This window comes from Chrysochloris asiatica, unplaced genomic scaffold (genome assembly GCF_000296735.1).
Source record: "Chrysochloris asiatica unplaced genomic scaffold, ChrAsi1.0 scaffold00027, whole genome shotgun sequence".
Taxonomy (NCBI): domain Eukaryota; kingdom Metazoa; phylum Chordata; class Mammalia; order Afrosoricida; family Chrysochloridae; genus Chrysochloris; species Chrysochloris asiatica.
The window spans coordinates 5092835-5113980 of record NW_006408545.1 but is presented as its reverse complement, the minus strand read 5'-3'; the positions used below and the strand labels follow the sequence as shown (position 1 = coordinate 5113980).

The 21146-nt window shown below is 39.9% G+C and overlaps 1 protein-coding gene across 1 annotated transcript in view; it reads right to left on the bottom strand.

The window, feature by feature from the left end:
• The window catches only part of CEP85L (centrosomal protein 85kDa-like), a 159794-nt gene extending 145274 nt beyond the window's left edge, over positions 1-14520 (bottom strand). Inside the window, exon 1 of the mRNA XM_006839889.1 lies at positions 14448-14520. Within this exon, the coding sequence (XP_006839952.1) occupies positions 14448-14520 (73 nt within the window). The remainder of the gene's footprint in view (positions 1-14447) is intronic.
• Positions 14521-21146: the final 6626 nt, after the last annotated feature.

Sequence of the window (21146 nt, the reverse complement as noted above, 5' to 3'; positions counted from 1 at the left end):
CCATAACTTAGTATTACTTACTTAATATTCTTTGTTCCTCATAAGATACTCTACCCTATTCTTCTCTAAATTTCTAATCTTTCTCTTGTTCCCTCCCTTTTAGTCAAGTACATCTACAATCTCACCATCTTCTGATTTTTATTTATTTCTCATTAACATATTTATGACTACATATCTCATTCAATACATACACATAATGCCCTTCTCTCTGATACCACCACTTTCTTATAAAACAAACTTATTCTAGGAGGATTAAGCCTACGATCGCTTTCAACCTCTATTATCTAAGTGGGTACAAGCATCTCAGCAGGTACACAAATACAATGAAGGTTGCTCGAAAAAAAATCTCAGAACTTGTATTTAGGATTAGATTTATCTTTGTTGTTGTTAAGTGTTGGCAAGTTAGTTTCAACTCATAGAGACCCAATATAGGGTTTCTAGGAGTGGCTGGAAGTTTGAACCACTGCCTTGTGTTTCAAACCAACCTTGAGGTTGAATAGCTATCCTATGGCGCCACATTTTTAGGAGAAACTAATGCACTAAGTTTTGCTAACATTTAGCATACAGATGACCACTAATGTCCTTTACTTTGTCTGTGCACTGTGCTACCTATATGTAAGAGAAACTAAGGGAAGTGGAGGAGCACTATTATCCAGAGGACTTGACAGAGACAATTTCACTCACTCATCTGATTTCTGTGTATTACAATGTGCTGCAGTGGAATCCTGGTGTGGTGCTATAGGATAAGCACTGGACCACAAGGTTGGTTTGAACCTCAAAGTCAGTGGTTCAAACACACCAGCTGCTCCTCGGAAACCTATACAAAGTCACTATCAGTTGGAACGGATTCAACAGCACTTTACAAATAGGTTTATATATTATTCTATATATTTTCATCTAAATTACCCTTTACAAAATGGATCAGTGGATTAAATATGTAACTGCAAGAAACCTCAGAATAAAGAAAATACAAAAAAACCCACAAGAAAATGGCCAAACTGATGATTCTGATGCACTCTTTATCATTTACTTAGGAAGAAAAAGAAACAATGACAATAAACTGGACCTGATAGTAATATGCCACCTAGCATTTTGTTTACAAAAATAATTATTCACCTTAAAAGTAAAGAAGATGCCTTCAAGAGAATCTCCGAATATGCAGAGGGCATATTGAGAGTCACAACTCACATATAGCAACTCACATCTGCATACTTAAAGCTAGAAAGAGCATTCTAACCTGTTTCAAAATTTTCTAAACCAGAAATGCTACTGGGCTTTGAACCCATTTTTTTAAAAAAATAACATACACACATACATACATAATACATAAACCAACTTCAAATTTGCTTTCAAGGACAAATGATTCATGTTAACAAAAATAGAATAAGCCGAGTTAAAACCAACACCTTTACATAATTTTGGATAAGATTAAATATTAAATATTATATATAATGAGTACAGCCAATGCTTAGCTTCTATTTAGACTGACCTCTTTATGCAGTTAAGGCAACCATTTAAAATAATTCATAACAAATAAATTTGGAAGGTACCCTCAGAACTGCTGTTATCACAAAACGCTAAATCAAAACTACAAAAATAATGAAGTACATTCTAACATGGTTTTTCAAAAACATTTGGGAAAGAATAACCATTAATATTTAAAACTGTTAAGATATTGCTTACTTCATCATTCTTTTTCAATTTCTAGTTTTGCAGCACTGTAGGTTAAGCACTGGACAGCAAAGCCAGTTTGAATCACAAGGCTGGTGGTTCAAATCTACCAGCTGCTCCTTGGAAACCCTACACAAATGGCTAACAAGCACCAGGAAAGATACTCAATGTAATTGTTGTCAGGTACGACAGAGTTGGCTCTGACATCAACCTCTATGTATGACTCACAAAACAAAACATAGTCCTAAGCCATCCTCACAATTGCTGCTATGCTTGCGCCCACTGCTGTTGCCTCTGAGCCAATTCATCTCTTTGGGGGTCTTCCTGTTTCATTGAACCTCCACTTTACCAAGCATACTGTCCTCAAACTGACATCTTTGCTCTTGAACACTTTAAAGAGGTCTTGTGCAGCAGATTTGCCAAAGGCAGTAAAATATATCATTTGATTTCTTGACTGCTGCTTCCATGAGTGTTGATGGTTGATCCGAGAAAAATGAAGTCATTGAGCTGGCAGCCAGGAGACAGGCTTGCATAATGTGCCCTTGAGTTGTTTAAATGATTATATACTCCAGAGTGTTTTTGTCTACATCCCATAATAAAAGAGAGGGAATAGAGGCAAATACTGTTGAATGATGATGCCTGGAGGAGACTGTAATCTCTGCAAAGAAACTAAGAGTGTAAAACTGATGTCCTCCCATGCAAACTATCACTCAGTTCACAACAAGAACTTTAAAAAAAAAAAAGTGAAATCACTGACAACTTCAATCTTTTCTCCATTCATATGGATGTTATTTATTGGTCTAGTGGTGAAGACTTTTGTTTTCTTTACACTCAGGTACAACCCATACAGAAGGCTGTGTGGTCTTTGATCTTCATAAGTAAGTATTTTAGGTCTCTTCACTTTCAGTAAGCAAGTTTATATCATTTACATACTGTTTTTGTTGTTGTTGTTAGGTGCCATCAAGTCAGTACCAACCCATAAGTGACCTTATGCACAGCAGAACGAAACACTGCCCAATTCTGGGCCAACCTTGCTCCTGTTGCCACACTTGAATCCATCAATGCTGCCACTTGGCTAATTCATCTCATTGGGGGTTTTCCTCTTTTTCTCTGTCCCTCCACCTTACCAAACATGACATCTTTCTCCAGGGACTGGTCCCTCCTGACAACATGTCCAAAGTATGAGAGACGAAGTTTGGCCATCTTGACATCCAAGGAGCACTCTGGCTACACTTCTTCCAAAACGGATCTGTTGGTTACTTTGGCAGCGCATAGTACTTTCAATATTCTCCTCCAACACCTTAACTCAAAAGCATCAATTCTTCTACAGTCTTCCTTATTCACTGTCCAGCTTTCGCATGTATATAAGGTTATTGAAAATACCATGGCTTGGGTCGGGTGCACCTTAGTCCTCAAGTTGACATCTTTGCTCTTCAACACTTTTAAAAGGTCTTGTGCAGCAGAGATTTGCCTAATGCAACACATCGTTTGATTTCTTGACTGCTGCTTCCACAAGTGTTGCTAGTTGATCAAAAAAGAATGAAGTCCTTGACAACTTTAATCTTTTCTCCATTGATAAGAATGTTGTTTATTGGTCCAGTGGTAAGGATTTTTGTTTTCTTTACATTGAGTTGTAATCCATACCATAGGCTGTGCTCTTTGATCTTCATCAGTAAATGTTTTAAGTCCTCTTCACTTCCTCCAATCCTGATGCCACCTTTTTCTTTATGTGATCCATCTTTTGGGATTATTTTTTCAGCATACAGATTGAATAAGTCTGATGAAAGAATACAACCCTGGTACACACCTTTTGTAATTGCAAACCATTCAGTGTTTCCCTGTTCTTTTCGAACAACTGCCTCTTGGTCTATGTACAAGTTCTTCATGAGCACAATTAGGTGTTCTAAAAAACTCATTTTCCACAATGCTATCCACAGCTTGTCATGCTCCACACAATCAAAAGTCTTTGTACTTGTCATGCTCCACACAATCAAAAGTCTTTGTACAGTCAATAAAATACAGGTAAAGTGGCAGCATCAATGGTCTCAAGCGTGGCAACAAAAGTGAGGTTGGCCCAGGATCAGGCAGTATTTCGTTCTGCTGTGCATAAGGTCACTATGAGTCGTCGGTACTGACTCGATGGCACCTAACAACAACAACAAATTTAAATATTTAAACCACATTTTAAGCAATAAATAACTAGTGTTCTCTACTTCCTAAATATAAAAAGATAACATGAAAGCACACTCATAAACTAGTTAAAACAAACATACACAAAAGGTATATGAATATTTCTCTTCTCATGTGATTCTGAATTCCTTGTTTTCAATTCTACCAAAAAAGGACTTTAAACTCGTTTGATTGAATCTGGGGTTAAAATTACCTCAACTAATGAATCAATAAGTGGTTTGTCTTTCAACAGCAAAAGTATGAATTTAAACCAATAAGCATTCACTATGTATGCATTACATAGAACACAAAATTCAAGGAGGTTAGGATAGATAAGACTATCTCTTTCTATGAAGAAATTGCATGTCTGTTAATTTCAGTGTGAGAACACATCAAAAAGTCCTATCTTCTGGTTCCATGATATGCTGTTTTTGGCAGCCATTTGGAATGAGGTCCATATTATCTAACAGAGCCTTTCATGCTATTCAGAAACTGAAACATGAAGTGCAGTCAGACTAATGGGAGGTAGTTAAGAAGCCAGTACAAATGTGCAGAAGTAAAACCAAATGAAATACAACTATTTCAAAACATCACCTAACAAAGAAAATATTCTGCATGGTAGCAAGTTATGCCAAAAGTAATTTTCTCACTCAGGAGAAAATAAACAACCCAATCAAAATAAACCTTCTTGAATTAACGAAGTTGCTGCTGTTGCTGAGTGCCGTCAAGCTGGATCCAACTCATAGCGACCCTGTATAGGGTTTCCAAGGAGCAGCTGGTGAGTTTGAACCTTGTGTCCAGTACTTTATCCCACAGGGATACACCAGGACTTTTATTTATGCAGTCATTAACTTTTAAGGGAAGCAGAGTAAGCTAATTATTCCTCTATTCTGTTTCATTTTTTTGATACTTAGGAGCATAAGTACTGTGTGCAATACATTAAAATAGAAACAGAAATTTCTATTTTATATGGTAATATAAATAGAAATTTCTATTTTATATGGTAATATAAATAGAAATTTCTATTTTATATGGTAATAAAATGATGCAGGAAATCAAACAATAGAATTTTCTAAAACCAACAACTTGTTTACTGCAAATACCTTTTTTGAAAACACATGGGCCTCATCAGATGGAATGAATACACAGGAATCAAACTGACTGTATCTATGGAAAAACAACAGTGGAAAACTCAGTAACATCAGTCAAAACAAGCCAGGGGCAGACTGTGGAACATTAACTGCTCATACACAAGTTCAGACTGAAGTTGAAGAATATTAAAACAAGTCCAGAAGAGCCAAAATATGACCTTGAATATATCCCACCTGGATTTATAGACCATCTCAAGAATAGATTTGATGCATTAGTCACTAATAATTGAACATTTGACAGTTGTGAGATGGCATCATGGACATCATACAGGAAGAAAGTAAAAGGTCATTTTAAAAATAGGAAAAGAAAGAAAAGACCAAAATGGATGTCAGAAGAGACTCTGAAACTCGCTCTGAGTGCAGAAAAGCTAAAATGAATAGAAAAAATGAGGTAAAGGAAGTTAACATAAAATTCCACAGGAAAAATTATAATGAAATATGTACATACCTGGAGTTAGAAAGCCAAAAGGGAAGAACACATTCAGCATTTCTCCAGCTAAAAGAACTGACAAAAAAAAACGCAAACCTCTGGTTGCAATTTTGTAGGCAAAATAATGATGCAGAAAGCATCAAAAAATGGAAGGAATACACAGAGTCACTGTACCAAAAAGAAATAGTCCATGTTCAAATATTTCAAGAGGCAGCAAATGATCAAGAACCAATGGTACTGGAGGAAGAAGTCTACACTGTACTGAAGACATTGGCAAAAAGCCCCAAAGGCTACATAATGTGAAGGAATACAAACTGAAATCTTCCAATAAATTGATGAAGCACTGGATTCACTCGCTAATCTATGATAAGAAATTGAAAGACAGCTACCTGGCCAACCAATTGGAAGAGATTCATATTTGTACCCACTCCAAAGAAAGGTGACTCAACAGGATGCCAAAATCATCAAACATCATTAATGTCATAGACAAATAAATTTTTACTTGTTGTTAAGTGTTGTCAAGTTGGTTCCAACTCATAGTGACTCTGAGAAGCAGCTGGTGGGTCTGAACTGCTGAACTTGTGGTCTCCAGTCTAGTGCCGATCCTACCACATTCAAAAATGTTTGCACCAGTACATTGACAGAGAACTGCCAGAAATTCAAGTCAGATTCAGAAAAGGATGTGGCACTAGGGATATCACTGCTGACATCATCATATGCGTCTTGGCTGAAAGCAATATCAGAAAGCTGTTTCCTTGTGCTTTACTAACTATACAAAGGCTTTTGACTGGGTAGATCATGACAAACTATGGATAATATTGCGAAGAATGGCTATCCCAAAACACTTAACTTGTGCTCATGAGGAAACTTCATGCAGACTAAGAGGTACTCATTCTAACAGAATAAGGGGAATGGTTTAAAATCAGGAAAGATGTGTGCCATGGTTGTATTCTGGTACTATACTTAATTAGTCTGTATGCCGAGGGAATAATCCTAAAGGCTGGATTACATGAAGACCGTGGCATCATCCGGGTTGGAGGAAGACTCATTAACAACCTGCAATATGCAAGTGATACAACCCTGTTTGCTCAAAGTGAAGAGGACTTACAATACCTAATGTTGAAGATCAAAAACTACAGCCTTCAGTATGGATTGCACCTCAATGTACAGACAACAAAAATCCTTACAACTGAACCAATAAATTAATATCATAATTGATGGAGAAAAGATTCAAGCTGTCAAAGACTTCGATTTGTTTAGATCCACAATCAACACTCATGAAATAAATGACATACTGCACTGGGCAAATCTGCTGCTTCACAAGACCTCTTTTAAAGTGTTCACAAGCAAATATGTCAGTTTGAGGATTAAGGTGTGCCGGACCCAAACCATGGTATTTTCAATTACTTCATATGCATGTGAAAGTTGAACAATGAGTAAGGAACACTGGAGAAGAACTGATGCATTTGAATTTATGCATCTGGTGTTAGATAATATTGAAAGTACTATGGACTGCCAAAAAACAAACAAATCTATGTTGGAAGAAGTATAGCCAGAATGCTCCTTGAGGCCATACTTCAGATGTTATCAGGAGGGACTATTTCCTGAAAAGTAACATCATGCTCAGTAAAGTGGAGAGTCAGCAACAAAGAGGAAGACTCTCAATAAGATGGACTAGCACAATGGCAGCAACAATGGGCTCAAACATTAACATTTGTGAGGATGGTGCAGGACCAGGCAGGGTTTCATTCTGTTGTGCATAAGGTCACTATGAGTCAGATGCAACTCAACATCACCTAACTACTGATATTCATCTCCTTGCCCTAATTTCTTCCCCCAGAGAACAGCTAGGAGTGGCCTATAAACACACACACACAAAAGGAAAGCCTGTTTTGTGTAGCCAGTACAGTGAACAATTGTCTCATAGTAGGCAGTGTATTTTCAGTGAAAGAATGAATGGGCATCTTCTCTGTCCTTTCACAGCTCACTTCCTCGCTCACAGAGAAAAGAATCCAAACTCCTATGGAATGTCTCACACTGTCAGCCTTCCTCACCTCACACACCTCTCCCTGCTTTGCTCAGTACTGTCCAGACTCACCGGTTTCTCTTGTTAAACTCACCAAACTCATCTCTACTTTACAGTTTTTGATGTTGCTTTACACTCCACTTGAACACTGCTCCCCTTACATCTGGTCCCTTCTCATCATTCACACCTCGGCTCAATGTCACTTCCTCAGAGAGATCTTCCAGGATCAGCTTACCCAAAGTAGCTCTGCCATCCCTTCCCACTTCACCTACCTTCTTTTTCTCCACAGTACTTAACACTAGAATTATTTTATTGTCTTACTTATTGACCGTCTCTTCTCCATTAAAACGTAAGATCCCTTAGAACAAGGCCCTTTTCTTTATTGTTCAATGATGCACCCCCATAGCCTAATATCTGGCACACAGTCTAGCACTTAATATTTATCAAAAGAATGAACATAAAGAAAAACAGAGAATGGAAAGATAATTGTTGTTAAGTGCCATTGAGTCAGTTACAACTTACAGCAACCGAGGAACTGCTAGTGAGCTAGACCCGACCTTGTGGTTCAAATGGATGTTGTAGTCCAGCTCATTAACCCACAAAACCACACCAGGACTCCAGAACGATAATATTGATATAAAAAGCAATTTAGCACCCTTTTTATATTGATCGTTTCCATTCTTTTTTTTTTTTAACTGTGGTTTCAGCGAAAGTTTACAGTGTAAATTAGTTTCACATGCAGCAAAATATACATAAATTGTTCCGTGACAATGGTTTTCCTGCCCTTTCTGTCTTTCTAACTTTGCTCTTGGTCAAATGCTGTCCTTTTCATCTCATATAGTTTTATTCTAAGGAGCATGTTCCTCTCTGGTGTTATATTGTTCACTTTATAGGCCTATCTTTTATGTAGCCGAGAGATTATCTCCAGGAATAGTTTCCATTCCAAGTTAGGGAGGGCCATAGTCTTGGGGTTTCTCTACTCTCTATCAAACTAAGAAATCTGATCATTTTTATGAATTTGAACTTAGTTCCACATTTTTCTCTCTCTATTGTTACCCAGTAACAATAGCTGTCAAGGACTTTATTCTTCTTGGATCAACTATCAACACTCATGGAAGCAGCAGTCAAGAAATCAAACAACATACTGAATTAGGCAAATCTGCTTCACAAGACCTTTTTAAAGTGTTGAAGAGCAAAGATGTCAGCTTGAGGACTAAGGTGCGCCTGACCCAAGCCATGGTATTTTCAATAACCTCATATACATGCGAAAATTGGACAGTGAATAAAGGAGACCGTAGAAGAATTGATGCTTTTGAGTTAAGGTGTTAGAGGAGAATATTGGAAGTGCCATGGGCTGCCAAAAGAACCAACAGATCCGTTTTAGAAGGTGCAGTTAGAGTGCTCCTTGGAGGTCAAGATGGCCAAACTTCGTCTCTCATACTTCGGACATATTGTCAGGAGGGACCAGTCACTGGAGAAGGATGTCATGTTTGGTAAGGTGGAGGGTCAGAGAAAAAGAGGAGACTCCCAGTAAGATGGATTGGCAAAGTGGCAGCATCAATGGGCTCAGGTCAGTGGCAGCTATGGTTTATGTAGTCAGTTAGTCCAAACCACTAATTGTTTCCTGGTCTTACTGTTTTCTTCATTCTTCTTTGTTCTGGATGGAAAGAGACTCATACTTTTTTCTTTCTAACTTTTTATTGTGAATTGAGTGAAGATTTACAGAAAAGACCATCAGTTCTACATTCAACAAATCATATACTTCATTCCAATGAATGCAATCTCCTCAATGTAACAACCCTATCCCACTTCCTCCCTGTGACTGTTTCCATTCATCTTTCCCCCCTTTCTGAATTTTGTCCTTAGGTAAATCCTGCCATTTTGTTCTTGAATGATTGACCATTTTATTGGTGTGAAGTATGTGTACCATTTATTTAGGGTACACATACCTCATACCAATGCTGTTGGTCCCCCTATATATCTACCTACTGCAAGGCTGAAAACTGAGCCACAAGGGTAAGTGCAGTTCAGACCTGAAATGTGATCAAGGGCCATACTCTCTTGTTCCTCCATTCTCTTTCTGACCAATATAGCTGGTCTTATTTTAATATAACTTTGAGTTTTCTTTCACATTTTCTACAACTCTCACCAAGACCTTCTAATGTGATCCCAGAGCAGTTGATAGCGGCAGATGGGTACCATTTAGTCCTTCTGGTCTCAGGTCATACAGACTTATGCTCAATGTTTCTTTAGTCCATTGGACTAACTGCTATCAAACATCTTCAATTTTCATCACTCTTTTTTCCTCCACACAGGGAAAGACCAAAAACTGCACCTTAGATGGCCACTCATGAACTTTTAAGACCCCAGTTGCTACTCATAAAATATGTAGAATAGTGAAGAGACCCGTTCTTAAAACACAAGTAGCACTATTGTTGTTAGTTGCTGTCAAGTTGATTCTGACTCATGGTGACCCTAGGTATACAGAGTAGAATTGCTTTTGGAAGCAGATTGTCAGGTCTGTCTTTCAAAGTGCCTCTTTTGGCTAGCGTTGTTATTGTTAAGTGCCATGAAGTCGGTTCTGACCTACAGCGACCCTGTACAGGGTTTCCGAGGAGTGGCTGGTAGGTTTGAACCACCTACTTTGCAGTTCAAACTGACCTTGCGGTCCAGCACATTATCCTGCAGTACCACAGTACTTAACCACTTTTGCTACCCAGGGGCCTTCCAGATATGGAACCCTATACTCCTTTTTTTTAGAATATTACTTTGCCAGTGTAAAATATCCTTCTTGTTGATGTTTAAGTGCCAAGACAGTTCCTACTCACAGTGACCCTGTATAGGATTTCCAAGGAGGAACTGGTGGGTTTGAACCGTAAACCTTGCAGTTCTAACCAACCTTGTGGTCCTCAGGGTGTAGCTTTACAAGCAATCTAAATGATCTTATTCCTCACGTTTAAACAATTTGGGGAATCTAATTAAGTTAAGCTTGGAAATATACCTAGGAACTTCAAGTCCTCATCTTCTCAGAGTACACATATACACATTTTCTGCATTCAGAAAAATTATGGTTCTATAAACTTTTCTCAACACACATAAATATTCACAACCTGACACTACAGATGATCACCTCAACACTTGCTGACTGGCCTCAGGTTACTTTAACAGCTTTAATCAAGTCAAGGATCTACTGAATCCCAATTAGTAACCAAGTACCTTTCACTGCAGCTGTCACTAGATTTGAGATTCATCTCCACCCCCCTTCAGAATCCCACACCTATCACTCACTACTTGGTATGAACAAATGTGTCCAATTTAGTTAAGGTTAAAGAGAATGGTCGGTTGTTACCATAGTACTTTTAGGGCCATCTAATCCAGAACCACTGTTAGTCTGAAAACACTTATTGGATGCAATCATACCAGTTATGACCACTATAACTATGACATCACCAAGCACCTTATGACAATGGCAGAATTAAAGCTGGAGGCAATGAAAAAATTATATTTCTTCAGCTCAAGTGTTTTCTAGAATACCTTATTTTTAGCATACTTTAAAGGTATCAAATCCTATATCAAAATGTTTTGAAGGCTAAATATCCCAATATTTTAAAAGACTAATCAACTAAAGTACTATTTCTAGAAAGGAACAAATTCAGTATAACAAGGAGTGGCGCGGCAGGATAAGCATTGTACTGCTAAGTTCAAGGTCGGTGGTTCAAATCCACCAGCTGCTCCTGGGAAACCCTATACAAGGTTTCTATGTGTCAGAACTGACTCAACGGCACTTAGAAACAACAACAAAAGTACTAATAATTAGTCAAAATATCATAACAGATTTCAAAGCATAAGAAAAATGCATTCATCCGTCATGCAATTTTGAAACTAGTATACTTTTTAAACAATACGATAATCTCAAATGTACTCAATCAAGCACACAGAAGACATACTATTTGTTCTATGAAAAATTAGCTTTCTAGTCACACTCATTAATAAGTTAAAGGGCTTCTGTTTTCTCTTTGCATGGAAATATACGAATTCATTTTACTTTGATTTTTTAACACTTTACTCTTTTGTAAAGATGGAAAACTGGGTAATGTCTAAACAAAATTACATCCTAAAGAAAAGGCCAAAAGTTTAGAAATTTCCAACCCAAACTTGCTATTATTCCCATTTGTTTTTTACTGTCATTTCCTTAAAGTTTCCTCTGATTTATTAGAAAGCTGATTCTAAATTATCTTTAACTTTCCCTTTAATCTAGTTACATAACTGTATAAACAAGCAAACTAGGTTTCAGATATTTAAGGCAGAGACTCAACAACAGCTCCTACACTGAGATTAAATTCACTTTACCATCAGAACTGATTTACTTATCCCTGTCTTCACACTGGCTTTCAAGACCAAAAAGATCCATATACACTTATCAGAACACTGATACTCTTTCTTTTCAAACAAGTCCTAAACTGCTCAAATCGGTCAAAAGCTATATAGATAATATTTCAAAAATAAAAAAATTCCTAATTTTCATGAAGAACGTAAAAAATCCCCACATGAATCACTCAGAGATCATCATCTTGACTTTCACCATCTGCTCATTGACTAAAGAAACTACATTTGAGTTTGTTAACTACAGATTAAAACATCAAAAATAATTATACTTATCTTTGCACAAGTAGAGAATACAAAAACATAATGAATAATTACATCTCTGTTGTTAAGTGCTATTAGAGTCAGTTCCAACTCAGCGACCCTTACAGGGTTTCCAAGGCTTTAAATCTTCAAAGAAGCAGAAAGCCTCATCTTTCTCCCTGGAAGCGGCTGGTTGGCTCAAACCACCCACCACCTTGTGGTTCAAAGTCCAGTACTTAGCATATAATAATCCATTCTCAGTATATCCCAAAACCCAATTAAACCCACTGCAATCTAGTTTACTCAACTCATAGCCACCCTATATAGGGTTTCCAAGACTAAATCTTTACTGGAGCAGACAGCCTCATCTTTTCCCACAGAGTGGCTGGAGTTCTGAGCCCATGACCTTGAGATTAGCAGCCAAATGCCTAACCCACACAGTCAACAGGATTTCAAAACAATTTAATTGAAAAGATAGGTCCTGATTTACCAATATCAAAGGTAAAATATAAACTTTTGTAAAGATTACTGTCCAAATTCTTTAAACTTGGGTAATATTTATAAAGTCCCTTTTTCCACTATGTTCTATGCCATATCAAAAGTCTAAAGACTGCAATATAGTATTAAAGTTTGTATTTACTTAAGTCTTCTAAACTCCACCAAAATGTTTTCTTTTTCATATAAACAACGGAAAAATGGACATACTGCTTCAGTGATATACCTCCAACAAGCTATTATTACAAATAAATTTTAAGAGGTTGGGTTACAAAAAATATTACAGATGGCTTTGACATGTACAGATAAAACTGAAATTACTGCCTCCAGCCCCTAGGGATAATGAAGTATCTCACTTCAGTTACATTGATTGCAGGATTTGTGAATATTCAATAAGGATCACAAACTTCCTAAATACTGTTTACGCTTAAAGATTTCAGAAAAAAATAACTCCCTACTTTATATATATGTTTGTTTTGTATTCAACTCAAGCTCACATTAAATTCTAATCTTTCTCAAAGTGTTGTAAGACTAAATGTAAGAGAATAATTTTAAACCAAGTTTAAAATTTTACATATACCTGAAAAGGTCAAAATTTTCTAAACTACTATATAAAATTGCATTATCTGGAATTTTAATAGTATATTGGATTTCTGCTTGTTTTTTTTATATACAGCAGAGAGTATTAGTAGCAAAGATCCTTTTCCAAACTGTTTCTGCTTTGTTTTGTAAATAACTCTGAAAATGTGTTTTAAATTATACAAACCGACCTCACTTTGTGGAGCAAGGTTACTTAATAGGGGTTTCAGGACCACTTTAAATTGTAGGAAAATTCTTGTGTATGTACGTATGGGTATTTTTAACATAAAGGGTTCCTGCAACTTTCAGCTTCTCAAAGGGGTCCAAAACTCAAGTAAGATTTAAAGTGCCCAGAATGACCTTCTCTGTTAGATGTCACAGGCAACCCATGCCTGATTTGTTTTAACCTAAATTGGGACAAGATTGATCCCGAATTGGTTGATTCTACGCAACTTCTGAGCGATGCGGGCATGAAATGGCTGTCTGAGACCCACGAGACCACGAGATCCCCTCACCCACGGAACACCACAAACCCCTAATTTTCCATGAGGGGGCCAGAGTGGAAAATGAGCAAACACCCCCACTGCTCAAAGGTCAATAGGTTCTTGTAGGGCAGTGTCCTCCCATACACTGTGGCTGTGGGCCAGACAACCGTTTCCAGTGAAGAGGCTGAAGTTCCCTAGGGGGTCACTTACAGCAAAGGCACCACCATCTGCCTCCTCCAAACCCAAAATGCGCTGGAAAGTAGCGGCTGCGGGCCCAGCCCAGCACCAGCGCGCACTGAAGCTAGGGACGCCCGGGGGCTCACTAGACCCCTGCCCGCCCGCGGGCGCTCCGAGGCGCGCCCACCGTTGCAACACGGTCGCAGCGACCTTCCCAACCCGATGTCCGCGAACCCCAGGCAAGTCCCGTTATCCAATCGGTCACAAACCCATGAGGGAAAAGAAGACCGAAACAAAGCCTAACAGGGGGCGGCCCATGCGAGATTGGAGTTGGGGGCACCGGGGCTGCGACCGAAGTGGCTGGGAGGCGGCGCCGCGCCGGGCCGGTGCGCGGGGATGCGGGACAGGCGGGGCGGCAGGCCGGGGCCAGGGCCGCCAGATGTCAGCGCGCCGGGCCGCAGTGTGGCAGCGGGAGGGGAGCGGTGAGGAAACGCGGCAGACAGGCGGGTGAGCGGTGGGGTCGGGTAGGCGGCTGGGTGTGAGTCAGGCCTGGGGAAGAAGGGGAGCTGCGGCGGGGTCCTAGATGGCTTGGTCTAAGCCCACCCCTACCCCCGGCAGGAGATTGCCCGGTTCCTTACCCGCCGGGAAGCTGCGGGCTGCGCCGGGGCTGTCCCGGCCGCCGGCCTCCGGGGCCAGGAAGCGCCCCCACATCGCAGGCGAGAGGGCCCACTGGGCCGGGGGTGCCCGACTCCCCACGTCCGTCCTCCCCCGCCTTCTCTTCGGCTTCTTCGGAGGCGGAAACTTATGCGGAGCCTGGGCCGCGGTGGCTCGGGCCGGCAGGCGGGCGGGCTGCTTAACGGCTGATCAGTGGCGGACGGGGAGCTCAAGGACCAGATTCACGGCTGCGGCGACGGCTGCCATGGCTGGGCAGGCTGACTGAGGCACGGGCCAAGGAAACAGCGGCTCCGCGTTGACGGCGACCCGGTACCCGGCTGCGCCCAGGCTCAAAGGCTTTAAGCGAAGTTGCAGCTGCGTCTTCTCTCAGCCCCCTCCGCCCGCGGAGCTCGAGCTGGGGCCGAGGCGGGGACAGAGCCTGGTGGAGGCGGGACATGGAGGGGCGGGGCATCCGACGCTTACATAAGGCGTGCGCGGTGCGGCGCGGGGCGGAGACTGTGAGACTGTCAGGGTGGAGGTGCTAACTGGGTTCTTCTGTGCCTGGAGGCGAATGGGCTGGTAGGCCCCTCCGGCTGCATCTTTCTTTCCCAAAGCAATGAGAAGAAGGCGGTAATTTGGCTAGAATAGTCTATTTTGCTATCCCCGCCTGTTGGGAAATCCTTCCTGTCCTCTGGGCAATTATTTTTAAAAGACGTGGAGGACTTACCCCTTTGACCTAGCCTCAAAGACTGAATGATCAGAGCTCAAGTGGAAGAAGAAGAAAAAAAGAGTAATCTGATAAAATTTGATGAACTTGACCTACACCTATGGATGCAGCAACTCAAAAGAGGGCACAAATCTTTACAGCAAGGATCATTCCCACCCCCTCTGTACACAGAGTAGACAGGAATGGGCAACTTGAACATTGGCTATCCAAAATGGGGGAGTACAAAGGCAAGAAGTGACTGGCTTACAAGCTTTCAAGAGGGAACCTAGATCCAGAGGGAGTGGAGGAATGTAGACTCTCCACTGAGTAGTAGCCAGTCTGTCTAGACGGGACTGATTGAAGGAAATGCGGATAGGTCTCTTGTGATACAAGGGTGAATAATTGTTACCAGGACTGATTGTGAAGGTTGTAAATGCAGAAGTAGACATTCTGTGGCAAGGAGGGGAGGTCCCTGAAACCATGAAGGGAGAAGAGCAGAGAGCAGAACCCTACCCAGAGAGGCTGCAATTCCCAAGATGGAGGCAGAGATGATGACATGGAGAAATGGAGCAGCTGGGGACTCAGGACCCAGGGAGGGAATGGGGCTGTGTGCTGAGGGGGCAGTGGGGGAAGCAGGCTTATAGGATGTAACCTTTCGGTTGATTGGTGATGCGTGGAGGGGATTGTAACCATGGCAATGAAACAATATACTATAGGATGAATGTAAAACTGATGTTCTCCCATGTAAACGGTCATATAATTCACAATAAAACTTAAAAAAAAAAAAAAAAAAAGACGTGGAGGGCATGAACATCCTTCACCTCATACATGTTAAGTGTCCTAAAAAAAAAAAAAAAAAAAGACGTGGAGGGCATGAACATCCTTCACCTCATACATGTTAAGTGTCCTAGAGCCAGTTTCTGGTTTTTCAGGAGTGGCTGGTAGATTTGAAATGCCAATCTTTTGGTTAACTGTCCAATGCTTATTCTACAGTGCCACACCAGGACTCTACACATAGTTGATATAAAGAAGAGCCTAGAGGTTCCCAATCTCATATGGGATTGGATTGGGATTTAAATCGTCATCACTCACCACAAATGTAGTTTTAAAGTACTGTGGGAATTTAAAACAAAAGTTGTTTTCCTCAAAGAACAATCTAATAGAGAGGGGGATAGTGCCCAAAATATCAATGACACAAGGATGTAGGCAGGAAAAGTTAAAGATGGAGGAAAAGACTGAAGGATAATTAAGACCAGATGAAATTCAGAAAAGGGCCAAAATTATAATCCAATTTTTCAGCGGAATCATCTTCCCGGCCCCTAAAAACACTACCATAGAAGCAAGTAGCTAGGCTGTACTCTAGGTGCTAGGCAAATGGAGGTAAACAATCATGCATAATCCCTGGCCTAGAGTCCAGTGACACTTGTTTTTGTTCTGGAATTTTTATAACAAAGCTTCCATATTTGTATTTTTTCAGGAAAATACTGTTATTGGGCAATATTGCTTAAAATTCTTATAGTAAAATTACATTTATTATTATTTTAAGATGCTGTGGAATTGGTTCCAACTCCTAGAAACACTCATTGCTGTGATTGAGCCAATTGTCCAGACACTGTGTTGATCTGTCTCCTTGAAGGACTTTTTCTTTTTCACTGATCCTACACCAAACATAAAGGAGCTCTGGTAGCGTAGTGGTTACGAATGAGGCTGCACCTCAGGGTCAGCAGTTTGAAACTACCAGCTGTTCCGGGAGAAAAGTGAGGCTTTCTGCTCCTATGATTTACAGCCTCAGAAACCCTGTACAGGGTCACTATGAGTCGGAACCGACTCCAGGGCACATAACAACAACAACAGACCAAACATAGGGACTGATCTCTCATAGCAAACCTGTATAGGGTTTCCAAGGAGTGACTGGTGGGTTTGAACTGCCAACCTTGTGGTTAGCCATCCAGTGCACAACTTCTTCTTTATTCATTGCCCAGCTTTCACATGCATATGAAGCAATTGGAGAAAAACATTAAAACCTGGTTTGAGTAAGGGGAACCTTATTCATCAAATTAACTAAGCTTTTGAGCACATTAAAAAGGCCTTTTGCAGCAGATTGGCCCAAAGCAATATGTCCTTTGATTTCTTTATTGCTGCTTCCATGGGCATGAATTGTGGTTCTAAGTGAAATGAATCCCTTGACAAATTCAAAATTAATTTATCATAATGTTGCTTATTGATCTGGTTGTGAGCGTTTTTGTTTTCTTTATGTTGAGGTGTAATTTATTATAGTTTTGATCTTCAACAGTAATTACTTCAAACCCTCTTCACTTTCAGCAAGCATAGCTGTGTCATCTGCGTATCATAGGCTGTTAACAAATCTTCCTTCAATCCTGATTCTGCTGCATTCTTCTTCAAATAGTCCAGCTTCTCAGATTATTTGCTCAGCATATAGATTAAATAAATTTATGTTGAAAAGATACAATCCTATGATACAACTTTTCTGTTTTTAAATTACACAATATCCCCTTTTTCTGAACAACTGTCTCTTGGCTTGTGTACAACCTCTACTTAAGAACAGTTAAATGTGCCCATTCTTCGGGGGGTATTGTATGGTTTGTTATCCACATGACTTAATGTCTTGTATTTTTGTTGTTAAGTGCCTTCAAGTCAGTTCTGACTCATAGTGATCCTATATAGGGTTTCCAAGGAGCAGCTAGTGAGTTTGAACCACCAACTTTGCAGTTCAAAATGACCTTGCAGCCTTGTATAGTCAATAAAAAATAGGCAAACATCTTTCTGGAATTCTCTGCTTTCAGTCAAAATCAGTCTGACATCAGCAATAATATCCCTTCTTCTAAGTTCTCTTCTGAATCTAGGTTAAATTTCTGGCAGTTCCCTGGCATTGTGCTGTTGCAACTGTTTTTGAATTATCTTCAGCAAAACTTAAATTACATGTGATTTTGTTCAATCGTTTCCACATTCTCTTAAATCACCTTTCTTTAGAATGTGTATCTCTTCCAGTTGGTTGGCCAGGTAGCTGTTTTCTAAATTTCTTAGCACAAGAGAGTGCTTCCAGCATTGGATCCTTTGTTTGAAACATTTTAATTGATATTCCATCAGTTCCAGGAACTTTGTTTTTTGCCAATGCCTTTGGTGCAGCTTGGCCTTCTTCCCTCAATACCGTAGGTTCTTCTTCATAAGCTGCTATCCAGTATGGTTGAACGTTGATCAGTTATTATTGGTTTGGTGACTCTATATATTCCTCCTGTCTTCTTTTGATACTTCCTGCCTGCATCAATCAATATTCTGTCCATAATATCCTTCAATATCATAAATTAAGACTTGAATTTTATCTTCAGTTCTGTCAGCTTGAGAAATTCTGAGCATGTTCTTCCTTTTTGGTTTTCTAACTCCACATCTTTGCATTTCATTGTAATGCTTTGTCTTCTTGAGCTGCCCTTCGAAATTTTCTGTTAAGTTCTTTTACTTCACTGTTTCTTCCTTTTGCTTAAGCTACCTTATGTTTAAGAGCAAGTTTCAGAGTCTCATGTGACATTCATTTTGGTCTTTTTTTTTTTCTTTCCTGTCTTTTTCATGACCTTTTGCTTTCTTCATATATGATGTCCTTGATGTCATCCCACAACTCTTTGATCATTAGTGTTCAGTGCATCAAATCTATTCTTGAGATGGTCTCTAAATTCAGGTGGGATCTACTCAAGGTATGTTTTGGCTCTCATGAACTTGTTTTAGTTTCCTTCAGGTTCAGTTTCATAACTTACATCGGAGTATTGGTAGTCTATTCCTAAATAGACCCCTGGCCTTGTTTTAACTATAATATTGAGTTTCCCCAATATCTCTTTCCACAATTGATTTAATTCCTATGTGTCCACTGAGTAAGGTCCACCAGTATAGTCACTATTTATGTTGTTGAAAAATTATATTTAGAGAACATTTTCTCTTTTTCTGGGCTCCTAGACCAATTTAATCTTTGTATATTGTTTCACTTACCACATCTGTATTGTAGTTTATCTGATTGCCGATTCACATTTAGTCGTTCTCCAGCAGACTTGCAGTTTTTTCTCCATAGCATTAGATGCTGGCCAAGGGTCAACTGCTTCTAATAACAGAAAGTGACAGACACGTGAAAGAAAAATGTGATTGGTTAATTTTTCTGATTTACACACGCATTGTTGTTGCTGTTGTTGTTAAGTGCCATCAAGTTAGTTCCAATTTATAGCGACCCTGTGTAGGGTTTCTGAAGCGTGGCTGCTAGATTTGAAGAGCTGACCTAGTGGTTAACAGTCCAGTGCTAATCCTATAGTACCATACTAGGACTCCAGCATTAGCTCATTTTAAATGACACTTGATTAGACTGGGTTAAGAAAATGTTTTTAAAAAATAAGTTCCAAAGGACAGTTATCAAAGGTTCTGCCTTCCATGGGGTATACTAGGTTCAATTCCTGGTCAATGCAACTCAAGTGTACCCACTAGTTCATTGGAAGCTTGCATGTTTTTCTGATACTAAGCAGGTCCAGTGGAGCTTCTGAACTAAGATGAACAAAGAAATGCTTGGCAATCTACTTCTGAAAAACCAGCCAGTGAAAACTTCAGGATCACAATAGCTCAATCCTATTATATACGGGGTCAACAGGAGCCAATCCTACTGTGAGTCCAGGCAGACTCCACTGGCAGCTAACAAGTATACCATTGTATCCAGGTATACTTTTCCATGATTTATAGTTACCATGTTGTTGTTATTAAGTGCTGTCAAGTCAGTTCTGACCCATAGCGAACCTGTATAAGGTTTCCAAGGAGTGGCTGGTGAGCTTGACCCACTGACCTTGCAGTTCAAACTGACCTTGCAATCTAGCACATTAACCCACAGCGCTACACCAGGACTCCACAGTGATCATGGTGGTGATGGTGGTATACTGGGGAGTCGGTTTGGACTCATAGCAACCCTGCATACAGTTTCTAAGGCTGTAAATCTTTAAAGGAGCAGAAAACCTTGTCTTTCTCCCACAGAGCAGCTGGTAGTTTTGAACTGCTAAACTTGAGGTTAACAGCCCAACTCATAACTACTATGCTACCAGAGCTCATTCCATAGTTACCCTAGTCTTACACTAAAGAGCCCCAATAGCACTGTAGGATAAGCAGTTTACTACTAACCACAAGATCAACAGTACAAGCCCACCAGTGGCTCTGTGGAAGAAGGATGAGGCCGTCTGTTCCCATAAAGATGTACAGTTTTGGTAACCCTATAATGGGTAGCTATGACTTGGTGTCAACTGGATGGCAATGGGATAATCTTACATTGTTGTTGTTAAGTGCCGAAGAGTCGGTTCCAACTCATAGCAACCCTGTATAGGGTTTCTGAAGAGCGGTTGTTGAGTTTGAACCTCTAGCCTTGCAGTTCAAACCGACCTTGTGTTCAAGTGCTTATCCTATAGCATCACACCAGGACTCCAATTATACTTTATTCTTATTGTTGAGTGCTGTCTAGTTGGTTCAACCCATAGCAACCCTGTATAGGGCTTCCAAGGAGCTGCTGGTGGGTTTGAACCACTGATCTTGCAGCAAAAACTGATCTTGTGGTATAGTGCATTATCCTGAAGCATATTTATTAAGTACCAATCCATTTTTGGGAACTCCTGGTGTGGCACTGTAGTATCAGCATTGGACTGTGAAACACAAGATTGGCAGTTCAAACCTACCAGCTGCAAAAACCCTATACAGGGTCACTATGGGTCAAAACTACCTTGAAAGCACTTAACAACAACAACAACAATCCTCTTTCGGCACAGTTCTAAGATATATATGAAATATTAAAGCTATGTCTTGGTTTTTTGTGAGTTTGAAATATACATGTTATTCCAAGACAATGCTCACTCAGTTTTAAACAATGCTTACAAAATCAAAATTATTTGCTCAGGTGTTCTACTTGTTTTTGGCAGCATTCTGTTGTTAGGTGCCATCAAGTCAGTACCAA